Below are 19584 nucleotides of genomic sequence, written 5' to 3'. Positions count from 1 at the left end.
CTGAATTGTCCTTAGGAGGGAGTATGTGTGTGGGCATGGTTGTTTCTGGTGTTATCCATCTGTGTTGCCCTGTTAGATACCGCTGAATTGTAGGGTTAGGGTTGCATGCAATATGACTGACCTTTAGCTGTCTTACAAAGAGGACTGGGCAAAATATGGGGGCTGTAGATGTTCAAAGCTTGTAGGGACATGCCCCAACAGAGGTGGTTCTGCAAATCTTGACTCAGTGCAGCCTTTTATAATTCAGAGCATATTCCCTGACGTATCGGGTTTCATGTTTAACAACCTTAAATAAACAACAGCACCATTTCACAGACTGCAAATCGTTGTTTATCTAACAAAAGCTGGGTTGGAAATGAAGAAACAAAGTGAGAAAAACTAGTCTGATTAGTGTGTAGTTTTCACTGGAATTAGAAAGGAAAGTAGCCACCAAATTGTGACTTATTTTCAAGTGAGCGGCTTGCAAAATTGTTTAATAGGCACAACATTTTAATGTCCCTTCAATTCTGGGTTTTCCTGTACAATCTTTGACACACTGATAGGGAAAAAGAGGCTGCTGCCACCTGTACTGTGTACTTTACTTTATTTGCTAGCTCTTGTGGGAGAAATGTGCAGAGATCAGCTGCAAAATTACTAATTTATTGAAAGTAACAAAATATGAAAACCAAAATGTTGTTTGGTTTTTGATTCTGTATCTGAATCAGTGTCTCATTATTCTTTTGTTGATTTATTTTTCTAAAGTGTTTATACTAAAGCGTTGAGTAATTTTTGTCATTTCCTTTTTGTCCTAAAAATATGCAACCCTTTTTTTGTTGTATAGGGTTTTTTCCTGTCTGTGTGTCATACCTCAGTGGTTTTATTGGCTTCTAAACCCCTTTGTGTGGTTTATGAAAGGCAGTTCAGTAAGAGATACACACGGCTTTAGTCGAAGACCCTCGCTGAAAACTTATTTTGTACTTTTTTGGTATTTTCCTGGATGTAAACATAAGTGTTTTCTAAACTTGAAGTTGGACTTCTCTAGACCTGCGTCTGAGTTGTAAGTGAGACACTCACACCCTCTCTAAATTCTAGTTACTGTAAAGAAGCCCATCTCTGTTTTCCTTGCTGTATATTTAGAAGTACGTCACATTCTGAGCAACTCACATGGCACATTCCAGATTTCCCTCTGTCACCCTTCGCCCTGAATAAAGACATTATCTTTGTTACTCACAGAAAAAATTATAACAGTAAAGTATGTCAGTTATATTTTGACTGCCATCTTGAAGTGAGCTGCAGAAAACATAAAAGTTAGCTGACTTATCTTGATGCAGATCAGAGACTCAGTCCCCGGTGTTTTATTGATTTTTCTAAGCAGTGCCTCCTATTAATATTGGTAATCCACAGTCTCTGTCTTGCTACAGGACTCCTGCAGTGGAAGCGGTATGAGTCTGCAGTATGTATTAATACCCAGCATTCATAGCAGAGGGGGGTCGACGGGAGGGGGCCAGGCCCACACATCCAGTCACCTGTTCTCCTTGCGACCCCAATGGGGGTCTGTGGATCCGTGCCTTTTCGTTAGTTTCACACAAAAACAGCTAAAAACAAATCCACGCCGCCAATAAAATTGGACATATGCATATCGACAGGAAGCAGTTTCAGAAACTAAACCACACAGGATGGACGGGTTGCATTGCTGTAGTTGTTAAATGATCTTGATGATGATTATTGTGGATGACTGGAGTGTGACTTGAAGTCCTGGTTTAGTGCCTCCAGCTGCTGTGAAACCCGAGCCTCGGATAGACCGACAGCGGGGCTGGACAACAGTCAGGGTGTTTGATAGGGGGGATTTAAGACTCTTCCCCTTCGGTCTTTACTCTCACACTCTTTCTCCTCCTCACACTTTATATTTAAACATAGTCAAGTGGAATGCATTAGAGGGCTCCGGGGGACATAATGGCTCTGCGCTGTTTAGGGATATTTTTCGTATTTCTAACTGCTCTAGGGACTCTAACGAGCCTGGGTAAGTGGTGTGTTTGCAAACTTTTGGTTGATCTTTAGTGACTGGCATGCTGTGCAGTTATGATGCTATATGTGGACAGACGATCAGTGTTCAAGGATGAGCAACTCTAAAGGTCTTCCGTTTAGCGATTCATTATGTGTAGAAAATGTTCTGTGGTCAAGAAGTAAGTCATGTTAACCATTTACAACCCATAAGACGAAACAAAATGAGATGGAATTTGGTAAGAATGCAGTTTTTGTTACGCTTACTAGGACTTTTACCGGTTTTTGTTTTTAAAACTGAATTTAATCTCCAAAGGGTCTTTTTAAGTATAATTTTTAATTTGTTTGTACAGTTTAAATGAAAAACATGGTAGTAGGAATAATGTGAGAGTAGGAAAAGGGGAAAGAGATATACCTGTAATAGATTTGTGGGAACATTACCAAAATGAAGGATTGTTATTATTCTTTATTTTTGAACAATCCTGATATTGAATTAAGATATGTAAAGTGTGTGGGGCCAGTGGCGAGGTGGTTGTGCAGGATCTTTGATCCTACTGACAGCAACACACAACTTATCGTGCTGAAAGCAGTCAAGGCCTCAACATACAGGATCCCAACGTAGATTATGATTCAAAGGGATGTTTTTCATTGAATTATGCTTTGTGGGTTTTTTTACCCTGTACAAATAGGAATGTTAGGATTGTTGATCTGTCGTTTTTTATTTTTATCAATTATGGTCAGACGATAACTAGGGCAAATACAAAAGCAGTTTTAAAATTCTACTTTCAGTTAAGGGTTAATAATTATCTGAGTGAAAAACCTTGTGAAAAAGTTTGAGTCTTCTTGTTAAATAGTGAATTTACTGCGGTTAACCACATTATGTTTTTTAAAGTTTGGCTAATTTTCACAAGTAAGTATTGTCTGATGTAAAGTTTCTAGTCAAAAAAAATTAAAAGAATTTCTTTGGCAACATAAAATAGGCTAAAAGAAAACAACACATCATGTCAAAATCTAAAGTCTGTCAGTCTGGAAGAGTTATTAAACCATGTTCAAGTCTACAATGAGAGCCACAAATGGAAATTATGGATAAAAATCTTCCTGGAAGTGTCCGGCCTATCAGAATTACATACTACATCTCATCCAGGAGGTCATAAAAGAACCCAGAACGACACCTGAAGCATCTCTGACCTCACTTGTGTCAGTTAAGGTCAGAGTTCATCAATACGAAATATGGACAAAAACTGCATCCATGGGAAAACTTAAAAGAAAACAAATGCTGACAAAAAAAAAGACAAATACTTCACTTGTGTTTGCTAAACATTTTTTTATTATTATTTTAAAGATGTTTTGGAAAAGAGTATTTGGATTGACAGGATAAAAGGGAAACTTTTTCAAAATTTCATTTTGCATCAGATGCAAAACTAAAAGCACTTCAGGAAAAGGACATTATAATGACAGATCAACATGGTGGAGTTATTGTGACGATGGTTTGTTATAATTGATGGAAACATGAATTCTGCTCTTTAGAAGAAAATCCTACAGTTTAACACTGATATCTGGTAAAGATATAATAACTGTAACCGGGGAAACTATTTATGGTTGGTTTGGATTTTTTCTCTTAATCAAAGAAATCATCATTGAGCCTGCTTTTTCTGTTTACTTATCTATTTAAAATGTCTGGGTGTGACAAAACAGCAGAAACATCATACATCAAACTATCTGAATATACAGTTTCATAATCTGACGCTCTTTATCAATCTTTTAAATACAACAAGAACTGTCTGTATAATTTTGAGATTTGGATTTACTTATCACTAAAATGAGTCCATTTCAGTTGAGGAATATATGAAAACTAACAGAGAACTAATTGTTAATGTAATAAATTATAAGTTTTATTTTAAATCACAGTAAAGCCTACTTAAAATGATCTGAAACACAAGATAAAATGAGGATGACAATATAGATTTTGTAAACTGTAAGTAATGTTTTATTAATAAATTTTAAAAAGCATCACATTCGCAAAATAATTAAAGATAATTAAAGTTCACTTTATCAAACATTTACCGACCACAGATATCTGTTTTAAATATTAAATTGCCACTGTTTTAAAATTAGTATTGTCACAACTACTGCCCTTTGTTGTCAAATTGTTGGCATTTCTATATTTTGAATGCCTATTTCTGTTATTTCTGTTTTCTGGTCGTGTCTTACCTGACGTGTGCTGCTGCCTTCTTGCCCAGGTCAACCTTGTGAAAGAGTTCTGGATTTTATTTTTCTAAATACAGATTAATAAACAAAAACAAATGGTCTTTCAGAAGTCTACAGAAAGGATTTCACATGCTTTATTTCTATTCCATATTTGACACTCATTAATATAAAAAGCAAAGCAAAACAGAAATACAGCCCAATGATGTTATATCAAAACCAGCTGCATCTGGATGCTGGTCAGTGCTATTGGACACAGCAGCCAGCTTTTGAACCTGTTATATTCTTCATAATGTTCTTTATAATACTTCATGAGACTGGAGTCCACAAATCTGTCCTGTCTCTGTATCCCTTCACTTCAGCATGGCCCAGTCAATATGTATTAAACACATTATTTGATTAGCATTAACTGAAGAAATGCATTATTGCACTCCGGATGTATTTCCTGCATAAGACATGATGTTCTGTTGGGGGAAGTTTAGTAAGAAAGAAATCTGAATCAGTGAACAGCCTTTTGAGCCACCGGTTCTTTTGTTAGACCTTGGGAAGAAAGCAGTTTTCAGGTGAAAGGTCACATCTGGTGTGTTCATGCGCACTAGAGTTTAAAGAATGGATTTTCTGAAATATGTCCCAAATATTTTAGAAAACTGGTTGAGATTTTGGAACTGCTCTAAAAAGTTGCACATCAGAGGTGAAGCCAGCAATGTCACACATCTAAATATATCTTTACTGAAATAATAAATAACTCCTTCAATCTTTTAAAGATATACTCCTAAATGAGGATGACAAATCAAAGCAGGGAAGGTACAGATAAGAATGAGTAATTCATTTTTTTGTTTGTTTGTATTTCCGAATTTTGGGTTGCACTTTTTAACCTGATGAGAGTTGCATCATGCGTTGTAAATACATTTTTATACATTGTCATTGACCTGAATGTATGTTTTTGTGCTATTTGCCAGTGATCAGCTCGGCACAAGTCAGTTATTTACAAAGCTGAAACGGCAATGTTGTAATATTTACCTGTACAGTCATGTTGCTCTGACACAAGATGCTGTCGGCCTTCGTGTCACACGGTATAATAGATCCTGTTGCAGGTTTTGTTTGTCAAAGTTTTGATGCACCCTTCTGCCATCCTCTGTACGATTTCTTTTCTCTACGCTTGTCTTCACGATGATTTAGGTATCAGCTGCAGGAAGTGAAGAGAGGTCAAAGCGCTGACATTAAATACTGACTAAACCTTGTATGCACTTGAGTTGATTGAGTGAGCTGTATTTAGAAGATAAGTACATACTGTTCGGCTCAAATAGCCCTGCACTGAAGTCAACAGCATTGTTTCAAACATATATGCAGTGCAATGTTATTTTTATTACTGCAGATCAAACCGAATTCACAGATTTCTGTTCTTTAACTTGTTTTTTTATTATTTTTATTTAGAGGAGCTCAAAGACTGTTGCACTTAGATATTCAGATTTTCACACTTTGATTTTGTTTGTCTCTGAATGCGTCTTATATGAAGCTCAACTGTATTTAATGATTAAAATAAAAATTAAACAGCTGTCAACGCTGTCATTACAGAGCGGCAGCTATGCAAACTGTCCCAGGGGTAGATTAAATATTTGCACCTGGCAGGACCAGCCAGGCTGCCGGCTCATAAGGGAGAACATGATTCCATGTTTTGTAGTGTGTAACTTTGACCTTTCGTTGCAGAACTTGAAAACTAATTCTGGTGTTTATGAGCCAGGCCTGATTTAAAGTGCAGATTTAGGGCTGCTCAGTATAGTAGAAATTATATGTTTGTGCATATGGCATCAAACACTTGGAAGACAGATGTACAATAAGGCTAAAGTTATAAATTAAATTTAGCAGATTGATTTTATGTTTATTGAATATGTGGTGATCGTTGCAGAAAATTCCCCTGGTGTCTCTCTTACATCCTGTGTTTCATTCCCACAGTGGTGTGTAATGAGGAGTCCGAGCTGATCTACGACTTGTTCAAAAACTACAACAAGAACATTCGTCCAGCCGTTGAACCTAAGGAGAAAGTGCAGGTTACGATCAAGCTGACGCTGACGAACCTTATCTCACTGGTAAGAGCTGCAAGCTGTCATTTGTTGAAAAAAGAAAAACAACACAAATAAAAGATAAGAGCAAACTCCATTGCAAAAAGACTTCCACTTTCCAACCACAGACCTCAATGTATTTGAATGAGGTTTAATGTGAAAGATCAACATAAGGTTAGATTTTTGTAAAAGAAATCTAAAAAGTGTGCCTTCATATTCACATAAAATCAAGTCAACTGCTTCGCCAGGACAACAAATACTCCTGTTCTCGTGAAGTTTCTTGGAAAACATTAGTGAGCAAACAGCTTCATGAACATTTTGGGAGTATGTTTGGTCATGTTTTTGCCCAGTCAAAGTTCAGATCTAAATTCTGTTGAAAATTTGTTGCAAGCCTTGAAATTGTGTCCACAAATGCTCTCCATCTAATTTGACCGAGCTTTTGACATTTAGCAATGCCTGTTAGAAACCATTTGTCGCTGCAGCAAGACGGGGACTTTACAGGAAACTAAAAGAGTTAAAACCTTCAGTGTGTCTTTCCTGTATTCACTACTTCGTGTTGTTCCAAAATCAAGCTAAGACATAACAAATTGTGAAAGCAAATAGTTTTACAAGATTTACCTCTGTGATTAGCTTCTTAGCACAGTATTGGTTCTATTTAAAGACAACAGATATTCAATGCTTTTCTTTTTCTGCTCCCCCGAATTTTCAGAATGAAAAGGAAGAGACTCTAACAACCAATGTATGGATTGAAATTGTAAGTTTATTCTCTTTTCATTTGTAGTTTGAGTTACCGGAAGCAATGTGTCTCTCATTTTTTCTTGTTTGACTCCAGCCATGTCTGTATTTTGACGTCATTGGTGACCTTTCTCTCAAATGTCATCATCAGCAATGGTCTGATTATCGCCTTGCCTGGAACGAGAGCAATTATCACGGCATTCAAGTTATCCGGGTCCCATACAACACGGTTTGGCTTCCTGACATAGTCCTTGAAAACAAGTGAGGGCTTCACAAAAATGTGTCAAATACTGCATATTTTTTCCTGCTCCAGAGCAAGAATGCAGCCTCAGGTCAGCATTGTTTCCAATTTCTCTTCTTCTTGTGCAGCATTGATGGCCAGTTTGATGTGGCTTACTACGCAAATGTCCTGATCACCCATGATGGGTCGATGTATTGGTTGCCTCCTGCTATCTATCGTAGCACCTGTGCAATTGAAATTACTTACTTCCCATTTGACTATCAAAACTGCACACTGGTATTCAGGTAATAAAATAAAACAAAATAAAACACAGTATGCAGGTCTCCCGCAGCATCATAACTGTCTTTCTTCTCTTTTCTCTTGTCAAAAACCCAAACAAGATCCCAAACTTACAGTTACACCGAGCTGGACTTGATCTTGGCTACTGAAGAGGATAAAATAGTTGAATGGGTGCATATTGACCCAGCTGCTTTTACAGGTACACAAAATCCATTCTGTCACTATCCTAATAGTGACAGAATTGAAGAGTTTACTGTCAAGCACGAATAAACTCTTCAGGTTTACGCCGACTGTTTATGTGTCCCCGTAACAGAGAACGGTGAGTGGGCCATTGTCCACCGACCTGCCAGGAAGATGATCAACTCGAGGTATTCTCCCGACGACCTGGAATATCAGGAGATTGTGTTCAACCTGGTCATTCAGAGGAAGCCCCTGTTCTATATCATCAACATCATCCTGCCCTGCTCTCTCATCTCCTCGCTGGTTGTACTGGCCTACTTCCTTCCTGCTCAAGGCCAGTGCAAATTCCTATTATTGACAGCCCTTAGAAACAAAAAAAGAACAGAAAATTGGCGGGTCGTATGGGTAGTTGTCCAGGGCAGCATTAGAAAGGGGGTGCATGAGAATCATATCAAAAGTAGAACTCATTCATCTAATTTAGTTTTTTGTTGTTTTAATAGATGTGGACATATTTAATGTTGTAAATATGGAGATTGTATTATGTTTGATGCTAATCTCATTATGCCTAAATTAAGTGACACAAAAGCTATTCTACATTACCTTCTTTTCTTAGCTGGAGTGGCTGATTATATAGTATTATATTATATTAATTAATCGTTTGTGAGTTTTAATGTCCTCCATATTAATTTGACAGCAAAATAATACAAATTCCAAAATGTTGCTTCCCTCTCTATGTGTTGCTATTATTGTCCAATGATTATATTTTTAGACGGGTTTTTTTGCCATTTCCTTCCAGCTGGAGGACAAAAATTGACTGTCTCCATTTCTGTGCTGCTGGCTCAGACTGTCTTCCTGTTTCTGATTGCTCAAAAGGTCCCTGAGACATCGCTCTCTGTCCCTCTGATTGGAAAGTGAGTCATCTGTAGTCTCCCTCTGACCCCTGCTGCTTATGTTTTACACTCTAATCCAAAACAGATCATCTCTAATGTCCGTCTCAGGTACCTCATTTTTGTCATGAGTGTCACAACTCTCATCGCAACCAATCAGATTGTGGTGCTGAACTACTCTCTCCGCAGCCCCAGCACTCACATCATGTCCCACACTGTCAAGCACGTAAGCCCACCGCGGGAAATGACATGCTTTGAAAAACAGACATAGTTTTCGTGAGCTAACAGAGATTGTCCAAATTGTCTCCTGTAGCTGTTCTTGGAAATGGTGCCTCGTTTCTTAGGCATGTCCCCGCTGGTGGACGACAGTGAGGCGACAGCAGAGATGAACGGGTTGAAGGAGAGGCGGCGCAGCTCTTTCGGCCTCATGCAGAGAGCAGAGGAATATGTGTTGAAACAACCTCGGAGTGAAATGATGTTCGACAAACAAAGAGAGAGACATGGCCTCACTCGATCAATTGGTGAGAGTGATTTTCATTTGATAAAGTTTCATAAAGTTTGCCATATACTCCAATTAGAAGAATCCCTCCTCCTGTGCTGATGCTGTTGACCCCAAAGTATTATTTGCTCCTGTTAGTGGAGTTACTCTGCTCCTATCTGTTATTCTCTCAATCTTTGTAGTAAATAATATAGATGTCAGCAGCACTGCAAACTTGTACAAGAGTCTAGCGCAGGCGGCACCTGAAATTAAGCAGTGTGTGGACGCCTGCAACTTCATTGCTGAAAGCAAAAGGCAGCAGAATGACATTGGATCTGTGAGTATTGCATTTTAAGTTTGCAGATTCATTTTGTTCTGTTTTAAACAAACATGATGTGCCTTCCAAAAGTTTATTTACTTCTTAAGCTATCTTTGTCATCTTATAACCTTCAATGTATTTTAGTGGAATTTTCTGGTTTCAACATACAGATGAAACCAACTGTGCGTTGGTTTAAACTCATTTTATCTTGGTGGGATCTGTAGTCGCAGAAATGTTACCTCTAACCTTTCTGCTGAGTTTCTTGGTCTTCGTTATGCTTCTTTTTTTTTCTCTGGTTTTCTCTAACAAACTCTCACACAGGAGAACTCTACTCACCAATCGCGGATTGGATTTTATTCATGGGTGTCAAAGTAATGGAGGCTGAATATAAATAGTCATGTTTTCTATAAACTTTTTTAAACAAAGTTCCTTTTTCCTTCTACTTTACAACGTCACACTGTAAAAAAAAACGGCCTCATTTTACGGTAAAAAACTGGCAGCTGAGTTGCCAGAAGTTTACCGTCCTTATACGGTAAAAGTCTGGCAACCAAAACTGCCATTTTTTTACCGTATTTCTAAAATACGGTAAAATTCTGGCAACCAAAGCTGCCAGTTTTTTACCGTATTTCTAAAATACGGTAAAATTCTGGCAACCACAGCTGCCAGTTTTTTACCGTATTTGCTAAATGCAGGATTTCACCGTATTTTTGAAATACGGTAAAATTCTGGCAACCACAGCTGCCAGTTTTTCACCGTATGTTGTAAATGCAGGATTTTACCGTATTTTTAATATACGGTAAAATTCTGGCAACCACAGCTGCCAGTTTTTTACCGTATGTTGTAAATGCAGGATTCTACCGTATTTTTAAAATACGGTAAAATACCGTACTTCCTAAAATATTTTAAAAAAAATAAAATGTGGTTTTGCCGTAGTAAATACGGTCATGCTGACTGAGGCATAATATCTACATGAGTGAAAAACACATCCAGACTGTATGATATATTGACATTTTATTGTAAACCCTCCCCCCCAAAAAAAACTTATGGTAAATTACTGGTCTCTGTTCCTACCAGAATTTTACCATACAAATTATAGTACAACAACCAAGGAAGTGTAACTTGTCAAGCATTTCTATACAGAAAGTTATAAAGAAAATAATTTCTAATTAAACAAAAATACAGATTACGAGTAATCCACTTAAAGAAACAATTTCTATTTAAAAAGTCAAGTTAAAAAAAGAACTGATTCTATTTTATGTCCAGTTTCCTCACGGTATTACTGAGATCTGGAAAACAAAAACAAAACAAACAGTATGTGTCCACATAAGAGATAACATATTGTAGAAGACAAAATGGTGATAAAAGGATTCTTGTTCTGGGTTGAGAGTCACAAGTCGCTGAGATCAGACGTTGCTCAGGATGGTTGTAGTCTTCCCAGTCACAGGTTGAAATTGAGACTCGCATGTTGTCAATCGGGTGTTTCCTCTCTGCTGGAAAACAAAAAGAAAAAGTTAGAAAGATGCACTACATGAACATCTTATTCGCTTAAATGTTTGTTTCACCTTTGTTGACTTGCATATGGACACAGGTACTTCAACCAGGTGGTGTGATCATTTCTGACTGAAAATTCAGTAGTTAAACCTTTGTTTGTTGTCAACAGGTGTGATCCTCTGGTCTGCAACCAGACAAAATACACAAACTAAAAACAAATATAACTGTTTTAGGCAATTTATGAAATAGATACTCACCATTTATCTGAGTCTCATGAAGGCCAATAGGTTGTCTTCAACCATTTATGTAAGTTACATTTCCTGCAAGCTAGCAGAAACAAAGCTGTAAATGTGAACACTTTTCATACAGGCAAACAAATTGATACAGCTGAGACAATTTATGCTAGGTTAGTTTTTCTCAGTCACTTTTGGTGCATTTCTCGAGTCATTGTTGGCATTTACAAAACAGTAAGCGCATTTCTCAAAACAATTTGTAGAAACAGGAAAAATAGCATTTGTTTGCTTTCAAAATCCTTAGTTCAGCTCTTAAAATCCTGTCTGTTAACATATCAGTGACTCAAAATAATAAGTTATAGTCTCTCTATGTACAGATAAGACAGTCAAATCGATTAGTCATGAGAAGAGACTACAAAAGGATCATTTACGCCAGTGTTTCTCAACCCTGGTCCTCAACGCCCCCCTGCTCTGCATGTTTTAGATGTGCCTCTACTCCAGAACAGCTGATTCAAATGATTGGATGACAATCAAGTACTGCAGAAGCTTGTTAATCATCCAGAGATACAATTCAGGTGTGTGGCAGAAGGGAAATACCTAAACCTGCAGGACAGGGTGACGCTGAAGACCAGGATTGAGAAACACTGATTTACGCTTTTGCTATAATTTATTCATGGACCATGCCATGGTGATTCAGAAAGAAAAAGACAGAAATGCAGAGAACAAAAAAAGTAGAAAAGGAGCCACAGGACAATCTCCTCAAGGAAAACTGTACAGTGCTGTAGAAATTACATTACATTTTAATTTCCATAGTCACTTTGTTCCTTAACTCCACTGAGGAATCTTTTTTCCTCAGTGGGGTTAAGGAATGAACAGTAGGGTGGGAGGACCTCCATCAGCATCATGTTGTGGGTCTCAGCCATGTCCTGATGTTGGACTGATGGAAACTGGCAGATGTCCTCAGCCTCTTCTGACTCTTCTTCTGCTTTCCTCCCAACTATTTCCTCCTCAGCCTCACTCCTCTTCTTCTCTCTGGCTGTTCACTCTGCCCAGATACTTGTTCATCAGTTCTCAGACATGTAACATTGTGTTGTGTTCTGACTATATAGAGCATAATGTTGCCAACTGATGGTTCACAAGATGCACCTCCAATCTGTTTCAGAAAACTGGTTGATCGTTGGTTGAGCTAATGGTTCATACACTGACCTGTTAGAGAAACTCAGGACTCACTTGGGAGCAATTTACCAATTCAGGACAGATTTAGAAAATAATAGAATATAAATTAATTAATATATGATTCACATTATGACAACTTTAAGACTTATGCATGTTAAGACTTACACAATGAACTGATGCTATTTTGGAAGTTGAGAATTCAACACAGACACGTTGTTGTCCTGTTGTCCTCATTTTCTGTATACACCCTTTATCCTCCGGGTCAAAATGACCCGTCTTCAATAAACCCCCAATATAAGCAGCTTAATTGAATTTTAAACACCAAATTCTATCTTGTATATTGTCACTCACCACAAAATGTGTGAATACTTGACTTTTCCCTCTCCACTTGAATTTCTATAGCTTAAGAAAAAAAATGTGCAAAATGAGTTTCGAATGCATTTTTATTCATCACAGTGACTAATTTTCTTTTACTTTTCTCCAGTGAACAAGAGGATGTACAATACAAAAATATGAAAAATAACATAACCCATTCAACTAATTGGCACATGTAGGGCAGTATGCAAGTGCACAGCCTTTGCAGATATATTTCTTACACCTGCAGCACACAGTATGTGTTTTACAGTCTGAGGGCAGAACTGACATCTCTTCCTCTTACTTGGCTTAGCTGAGGAAGTGGCTGTGGTAGATGGATCCTCAGGTTGATCAGGAGCTGCTGCACTCTGAATAGCTTTCACAACTGCTGCTGAGGCTTCTGTGTGGGGGACATGCTTCCTTCTTTCAATGAGTGGAGTTACAAGTGCCTTTCCTAGCTGCTCCAGGAACACCCTCTTCTTGTTGTGCTTATGAGACATCCAGGTTGGGTTGATCTCTATCCAAATCACAAAGGCATTGTAGGAGGACACATCAATGATGTTGTGGAAGATGACCAGGGGCCAGCGGGCAGTCATTCTTCTGCAGCTATATGCTCCAATCACCTTATCTAGGTTGTCCACACCTCCTTTGTTTCGGTTTTATTCCAGGATGATGATTGGCTTCCTGTCCTCACGGTCACTAATGTCGCCGTCTTTGTGCAGTGTGCTCAGAAGAACTACATTCTTGTTTTTCTTTGGGAGGTAGGAAACTAGAGTGGTGGTGGGTGTGAAGGCAAACTTTGAGGAGAAGACCTCTCTCTCCTTTGACCCAAGCAGTGCAGGTGGGAGCTCAGGCTTGTTCTTTTGAACTGTACCAACCATGGTGATCTTCCTCTTCAGGAGCTGCTGTCCGAGTTCATAAGAGTTGAAGAAATTGTCACATGTCACATTGTGACCCCTCAGTCCCTCTGTCACATCAAGCACAACTCGCAACCCCTGGTTCTTCTCTGGGCATCCACTGGTTGACTTCCCAGTATAGACTTGCATTTTCCAAGCATAGCTTGATTCAGAAGCCACCCATGACTTGATCCCATATTTTGCTGGCTTGCTGGGCATATACTGCCGGAAAGGACAACAACCTTTGGACAAAAGACATTAGCATCAGTGATTAGTATCAGTGTCACAGAAAACAGTCAAAGAAATCAATAGTGAAAATCACTTTTATTACAAATATGAAAACAGATTACCTCTAAATGGAACCAGTTGCTCATCCACTGTTACATCAGGCTCTGGATTGTAGAGGTAGGGCAACCGCTCCACCCACTTGTCCCATACCTCTCTTATGGCTGCAAGTTTGTCTGTCATACGTCTTGCTGGTCTTGATTCACGGTCATCAAATCGCATCAGTCTTGAGTAGGTGTGAAAGAGTTTGACTGGCATTGTGGCTCGGAAAATTGGCCTTCCACTCTCTGCTCACTTCTGCTACTGATTGATCTGAGACACAACTAAAACTTTGTAACATTTTATGGTTTGTAAATAACTCTGTGACCTTGATTTCAACTCCATTTGCCTCACGGGTCATTTTGACCTGAAGACCATCTTTGTACCTTTTTTTGTACAGCTTACATGGAAATGAGAATAAAAGCAACACTGAACTTTTTCTATTGTCTGGGCCAATCTAGGAAAAGTCTTAAAATCTCAAGTTAAAAAAATTACATTTAGGGGATTTTTTGGGGGGGGGGGGGGTTTAACACAGTGGCGGGTCATTTTGACCCGAGGACAACAGGAGGGTTAACATATTTTGATCAAGACGATAAAAGCAAATTACAATTATAAAAGCATAGAAGTGTACATAACCAGCTACATGATGTACAAAAGCAAAACTTGCAAAACTAATTGTTTTGATGTGCAGAAGTGACACAGTAATTTGAAGATTGAACAGGTAGTTTTAAGAATTTCAATTCTGTTCTGAGAGATGCACCCAAACTGAGAAAAGCTGTAAAATATTAATATTTAAATTCTCTTATCTTCAAATCCTTCAACTGTCATGGACCCAGTGACTTTAGTGCAAGTATTTTGGGTGTGAGAGTCAAGAGGTCAAAGGAAAATATTAAATAATATCTCTGATGCCAAGCTTTATACTTCTAAGTATTACCAAAATATTGAAACAAAAGCTAACATGTTCTTCAGAGATTTAACTTGCATGCATGAACATTTCACACTCAAAGTAATTCAAATTAATTATTGAACCAAACTTGGAAAAAGTTGCTTCTGCCATTAACAATAACTTTAAGCACATGTAGTCTGAAGTAGACCAGAAATATAATCTATGCAGCCGTTCCTACAGAAACATTAATGGAAGTGTTGCATCTGTGAAGATTAAATGTTCCATATAGTAAAAATATCTAGCTGCAGTGCATGTACATAAACAGCATGGCTCAGAAACTACACATTTCTTTGTCAGTTGGTTAAAGTTAGCTAACTTCAGTTGAAACCGTGAAAGGGACTCACCTGTGATGTGTTGCCCTTCTCCTCCTGAACGTGCAAAAATAGCAGAAATTTGATTTCAAAGACAGTAGCAGCATCTTGACAAGGACCAGGCCTACTGGGCTCTCAGCACCCTAGTTAGCAACCTTAGTTAGCACAGTGACTTTACTGTGTTGAGTTCAGGACACCACTACAGGAACAGAGTTAAAAGAATCTTGCTGCTGATGCTGAAGGATCAAGCAGCAATGCAAACTAGATAATTATTTGTTTACATGACAAATAACAGTCTCCATTTACTGTAAACCCTACTATTTATCACAATAACAAAATGAAAAACTCTCTAGACCAGGGGTCCCCAAACTACGGCCTGCGTCATTTGGTCTGGCAATGCCGGATCTGGCCCGCCTCCTCATACCAGAGAGCATTCAGTGTATTTTTTCATATATTGTATTTTCTGGTTTGTGGATTTCTCTTCAACCACCAGGGGGCTCTTGAGCAGATGTTAAACTAACTTTCCCTCAAATATATACTAGTCAGTCCCAGTCACCGTTTCACTCACGGTTTTTTCCATTTCCATTCTGGGTAAAAATCTATCTAAAAGCGACCGCGAATGTGTCGTAGTCAGCAACCCCCCCCCCCCCCCCCCCCCCCCCGTCGACAGTTTCAAAGACAGAACAGCCCCCCCCCCCCCCCCCCGCCGACAATAAGTTTCTAAGGTATCTTTCTCCAAAAACTAAGACCGGCCCCCGAGCAGAGAAAGGAACAGCTATGTGGCCCTCGCAGGAAAAAGTTTGGGGACCCCTGCTCTAGACTATTCTCTACTAATAGCACAATATTTAAAACCAAGTGTGGGATTTGTGAAACTTCAATGATGGGTGACTTTACAACTTGTATGATTTTGGATAACACTAGAATTGTTCTTTATTGAAGTTTCACAAATCAGATAAAGGTTTTACAAATCCCACACTTGGTTCTAAATATTCTGATATGAGTTGAGAATAATCTAGTCCAGATTTGAAGAGTCTAGGTGTTGTAGTTTTTTAGCTAGAGTAAATTAAAGATGCTGATTGCAGTGAAAAATTAGGTGGAATTGCCCTTTAGCCATTTCCCAAATTGGAAGCAGCAATTGGAAACCAACTTCAGCTTCATTCAAGCAAGAGGGGCTAACATACAGTTCTCTTAATGTTAATGATCAAATGCTCTCATAAATGATGGTGGCGTTGGCTGTAGGAGTTTGCTTTGCAATCGGTGGATCGCCAGATCGATGCCTGGTCTACTGCTGAGATTTCAGTTTGGTGTATTAAAGGCATTATTAAAAAAGAAACCAAAATATCACACCAGCATTCTGTTCTTTGTAAAAAATTATTTTGCAGTCTTGTTTACGCTTTTACATTGTAGATCTAAACATCAGCAAAATTTGTAATTTTGGCTGATTGCTACTGTTAAGTTTAGGGTAATTAACTGCTGGCAATATTACAATTTTTTAAGAACTTTACAATTACTTATATTTTTACACTATATTTCTGTATTTTCTACATTCGTGACTGTCACAATTATTTAGGATATATGTTTATTCAGTTATGATAATGCCATGTATTTTCTACGGCAGTATAATGCTGTGAATATTCTGGTCAGTAACTGCTGGCATTTTACAATTTTTTACCGTAAATTTACTGACTTTCTTTGCAGTTTCGACTTACGGTAGTTCCATGTAATTTCTACGGTAATGCAATGTTTTTGGATACGACGGTCAAAAACTGTTGGTTTTTTACAGTTTTTTACCGTAAATTTACTGACTTTCTTTGCAGTTTCGACTTACGGTAGTTCCATGTAATTTCTACGGTAATGCAATGTTTTTGGATACGACGGTCAAAAACTGTTGGTTTTTTACAGTTTTTTACCGTAAATTTACTGACTTTTTTTACAGTGCACAGTTTTGTCCTACTTTGTGTTAGTGCATTAAAAAAACTATTCTAATAAAACCCATTAAGGTTGTTGCTGTGTTATGCTGTTAAACATGAATTTCCCTTCTGGGACAATAAATACTGTTTCTATTCTATTCTATTCTATTCACAGGAAATTGAAAGCTGGGTTCTGATAGGAAAGATGATCGACAAGGTGTGTTTCTGGGCTGCCATTTTCCTCTTCACTGTAGGCACTGTGGGGATCTTCCTTACTGGGCACTTCAACCAAGCTCCAGAATTTCCATTTCCTGGAGAGAACAAGAAATATGTTCCAGTTGCTTAAAAAAAACCCAAAAAACCCCATTATTGCTGCTCTTGGAACATTTATTTACAAGGTTCTCTTTTCCTCATGCTGTAAGTTAGCAGCACAGCTTGTGAAGTCCGAGCCTTTTAGGGTTTGGTCAGGTTGGATAGATCTGTGTCAAAAATCACACTGATCATCTGCAAAGCAGCTGAGGGTTTAATTTACTTTTAAATTTTGGCATGTTCTTTTGGTGATTCAATAAAGCTATGTTCTAAATCATAACAATGCTCAGGAAAATCCTTCAAAATATGGTTTGTGTTTTATTTATGACTTTTGAGTCTATGAGAAAGACGTGACATTTCAAAACTGAGAAAGTTTAGGCTTTAGGCATTTCAGGAGAAAAGTCTAAAGCTTTTGACTAAGCAAATTTAATTTTACTGGAGGAAAGACGTATGTAAAAGGAGACTCCCTCTGAGGTTTAGCTGCTTTGTTTATATGTGAGGAGCAAAAGTTGCCTAATTATTCACTGTCTTAAGAAAACCCAGAGCAACCATCATAAAACACTTATTTGCCTTCTTGTTTTAATGACCTTTTGTAGGGCAGATGGATTAAATGATGATATTATGTGTTTATTGATCAATTTTTGGCAATATTTTTATGTGTAACACTGAACTAAATAAAGTAACTTTTATTGTTGCCATACACGTCAAATAAAGCACATCGAGGCTTGTTTGATTTATATCTGTTGCAGCATTTGGGTGATTGAACCAGAGATTCTGTAGCAATTCCCAGACTTGGGTTTTGTACTATTATTTGTAATTGTGTATTTAATAAATGATTCCAAAATAAAGTGTTTTGATTCTAAGTACCTATTTGTAACCTATTTTTTGCGCTTTTTACTTAGGATAAGCCTTTAAAGTCCGAGCGACATTGTTAAAACTTTAATGGGATAAAACGCCATCTTGTGGCGAGAAATTGTACTACATTAAGATAAATGGATACAGGACAAATGTCACAATACTGAGAGGAAGAATCGGTCAGAGATGTATTTATTATTCAGTGGAATTGTCTTTTAAACTCCTTGACCTTAAAGCATCTGAAAATTGTTACCAAGGATGAACCAGACTTGAGCAGCTCCACAAGTCTCTGCCTTATGTCTTGGGTGATTTCTTTGTGTCGATAGTTCACCTACTATTTGAAGTTTTTTCTTTAACTATTGTCATTTAACATAAAGATATATCCATCTACCCAACATCTATATCATTTTATCCTTGCAGGAACACAAGGGGGCAGCCTATCTCCAGTGATCACTGCAGCAAGTACCGGGTTACAGCCTGGACACATTCCCAGTTCATCACAGGGCAACACCAGCAATAAAGTACACCCACACTCATCTTAGACTTAGAGTGACTAAAATAGTCGCTTTTTGGACTTTGGGAAAAAGTCGGAGCACATTGAAAGAACCCAAACATGCACTAGGAAATCATGCAAATTTCATGCAGACAAACTCTAGGCTGCAACTTGAACCAAGGACATTCTTGCTGCAACGTAATAGTGGTAGCCAAAGTGATATCCTTCAGCTCACTTAAAGGTATATATATAGCCAAATATCATTTTCCATCCATCTGTCCCCTCTTTACCTTGTGATAAAGAGAAATCAGTTTACATAGGGGTTTTTGTATCATGTGCGAGACAGTAAAATGTAAACCCTTTCTAACCCCAAATTTTTGGTTTGTACCTTTAATAGCAAAGTTGACCTTAATTACTGCTAATCCACATTATCTTTCTGTATTATCAAAAATGTCCAGAATTTACTTTGAATGTTCCACCAAAAAAATGACATGTTTAGCTTATAAGCAAAACCTCATCAAAATACTTTTTGAACTGAAAGAAGGCAGCTAAAATTACTATTTATGCTAATTTAGGACCCACATAGATAATCTGGATGTTAAGATTTTAAAGAGAAATTATTACATTTAAAACTTTCTATGACTTTGAGGAATCTCTGAGTCATATTTTACCATGACATGCCCTTAAAGTCCCATATTAAACCAATATAGATCCCCACTTTTGCCTGTGTTGTAATACTGTCAAAATTAGGAACATCCTTTCCCAGGATGACAGGAAAACCTTCACAATGAGACCAGAAGTATTTGTTACGTCAAGGCTGGACAATTATAACTATTTTTCAGGAAACTAAAAAAAAAAATAGACTTCAGCTTATGAAAAGTGAGGATAAATTATTTGTCTCTATAATCGGATTGATCTGATC

At 37.8% G+C, this 19584-nt stretch overlaps 1 protein-coding gene across 3 annotated transcripts; it reads left to right on the top strand.

Annotated features, from left to right (window-relative positions):
- Window positions 1-1835: 1835 nt before the first annotated feature.
- Window positions 1836-18180, top strand: chrne (cholinergic receptor, nicotinic, epsilon). 3 transcript variants are annotated; one of them, XM_032576150.1, is made up of 12 exons: window positions 1837-1999; window positions 6139-6272; window positions 6955-6999; window positions 7132-7241; window positions 7350-7505; window positions 7602-7699; window positions 7814-8014; window positions 8477-8591; window positions 8679-8793; window positions 8881-9088; window positions 9249-9382; window positions 17181-18180. In XM_032576150.1, the coding sequence occupies exons 1-12, from the start codon at window positions 1933-1935 to the stop codon at window positions 17349-17351; spliced, it is 1554 nt and encodes a 517-aa protein (XP_032432041.1). In that variant the 5' UTR covers window positions 1837-1932; the 3' UTR covers window positions 17352-18180. The 3 variants fall into 3 exon arrangements, with proteins under 3 accessions (XP_032432043.1, XP_032432041.1, XP_032432042.1); XM_032576151.1 differs by lacking the exon at window positions 1837-1999 and adding an exon at window positions 2195-2219; XM_032576152.1 differs by lacking the exon at window positions 9249-9382 and having other exon boundaries at window positions 1836-1999; window positions 17181-17298.
- Window positions 18181-19584: the final 1404 nt, after the last annotated feature.

The sequence above is a fragment of the Xiphophorus hellerii genome, chromosome 11 (genome assembly GCF_003331165.1).
Source record: "Xiphophorus hellerii strain 12219 chromosome 11, Xiphophorus_hellerii-4.1, whole genome shotgun sequence".
NCBI classification, from domain to species: domain Eukaryota; kingdom Metazoa; phylum Chordata; class Actinopteri; order Cyprinodontiformes; family Poeciliidae; genus Xiphophorus; species Xiphophorus hellerii.
The sequence above is the reverse complement of the archived record's forward strand: the minus strand, read 5'-3'. Positions and strand labels throughout refer to the sequence as shown.

Bases quoted from the DNA above. Each gene is read 5' to 3' on its own strand.
- chrne (XM_032576150.1), top strand. From the start codon at position 1,933: ATGGCTCTGCGCTGTTTAGGGATATTTTTCGTATTTCTAACTGCTCTA. The intron at 7,000-7,131 runs GTAAGTTTATTC...TGTCATCATCAG, and splicing joins CCAATGTATGGATTGAAATT to CAATGGTCTGATTATCGCCT. The intron at 9,383-17,180 runs GTGAGTATTGCA...TTCTATTCACAG, and splicing joins AGCAGAATGACATTGGATCT to GAAATTGAAAGCTGGGTTCT.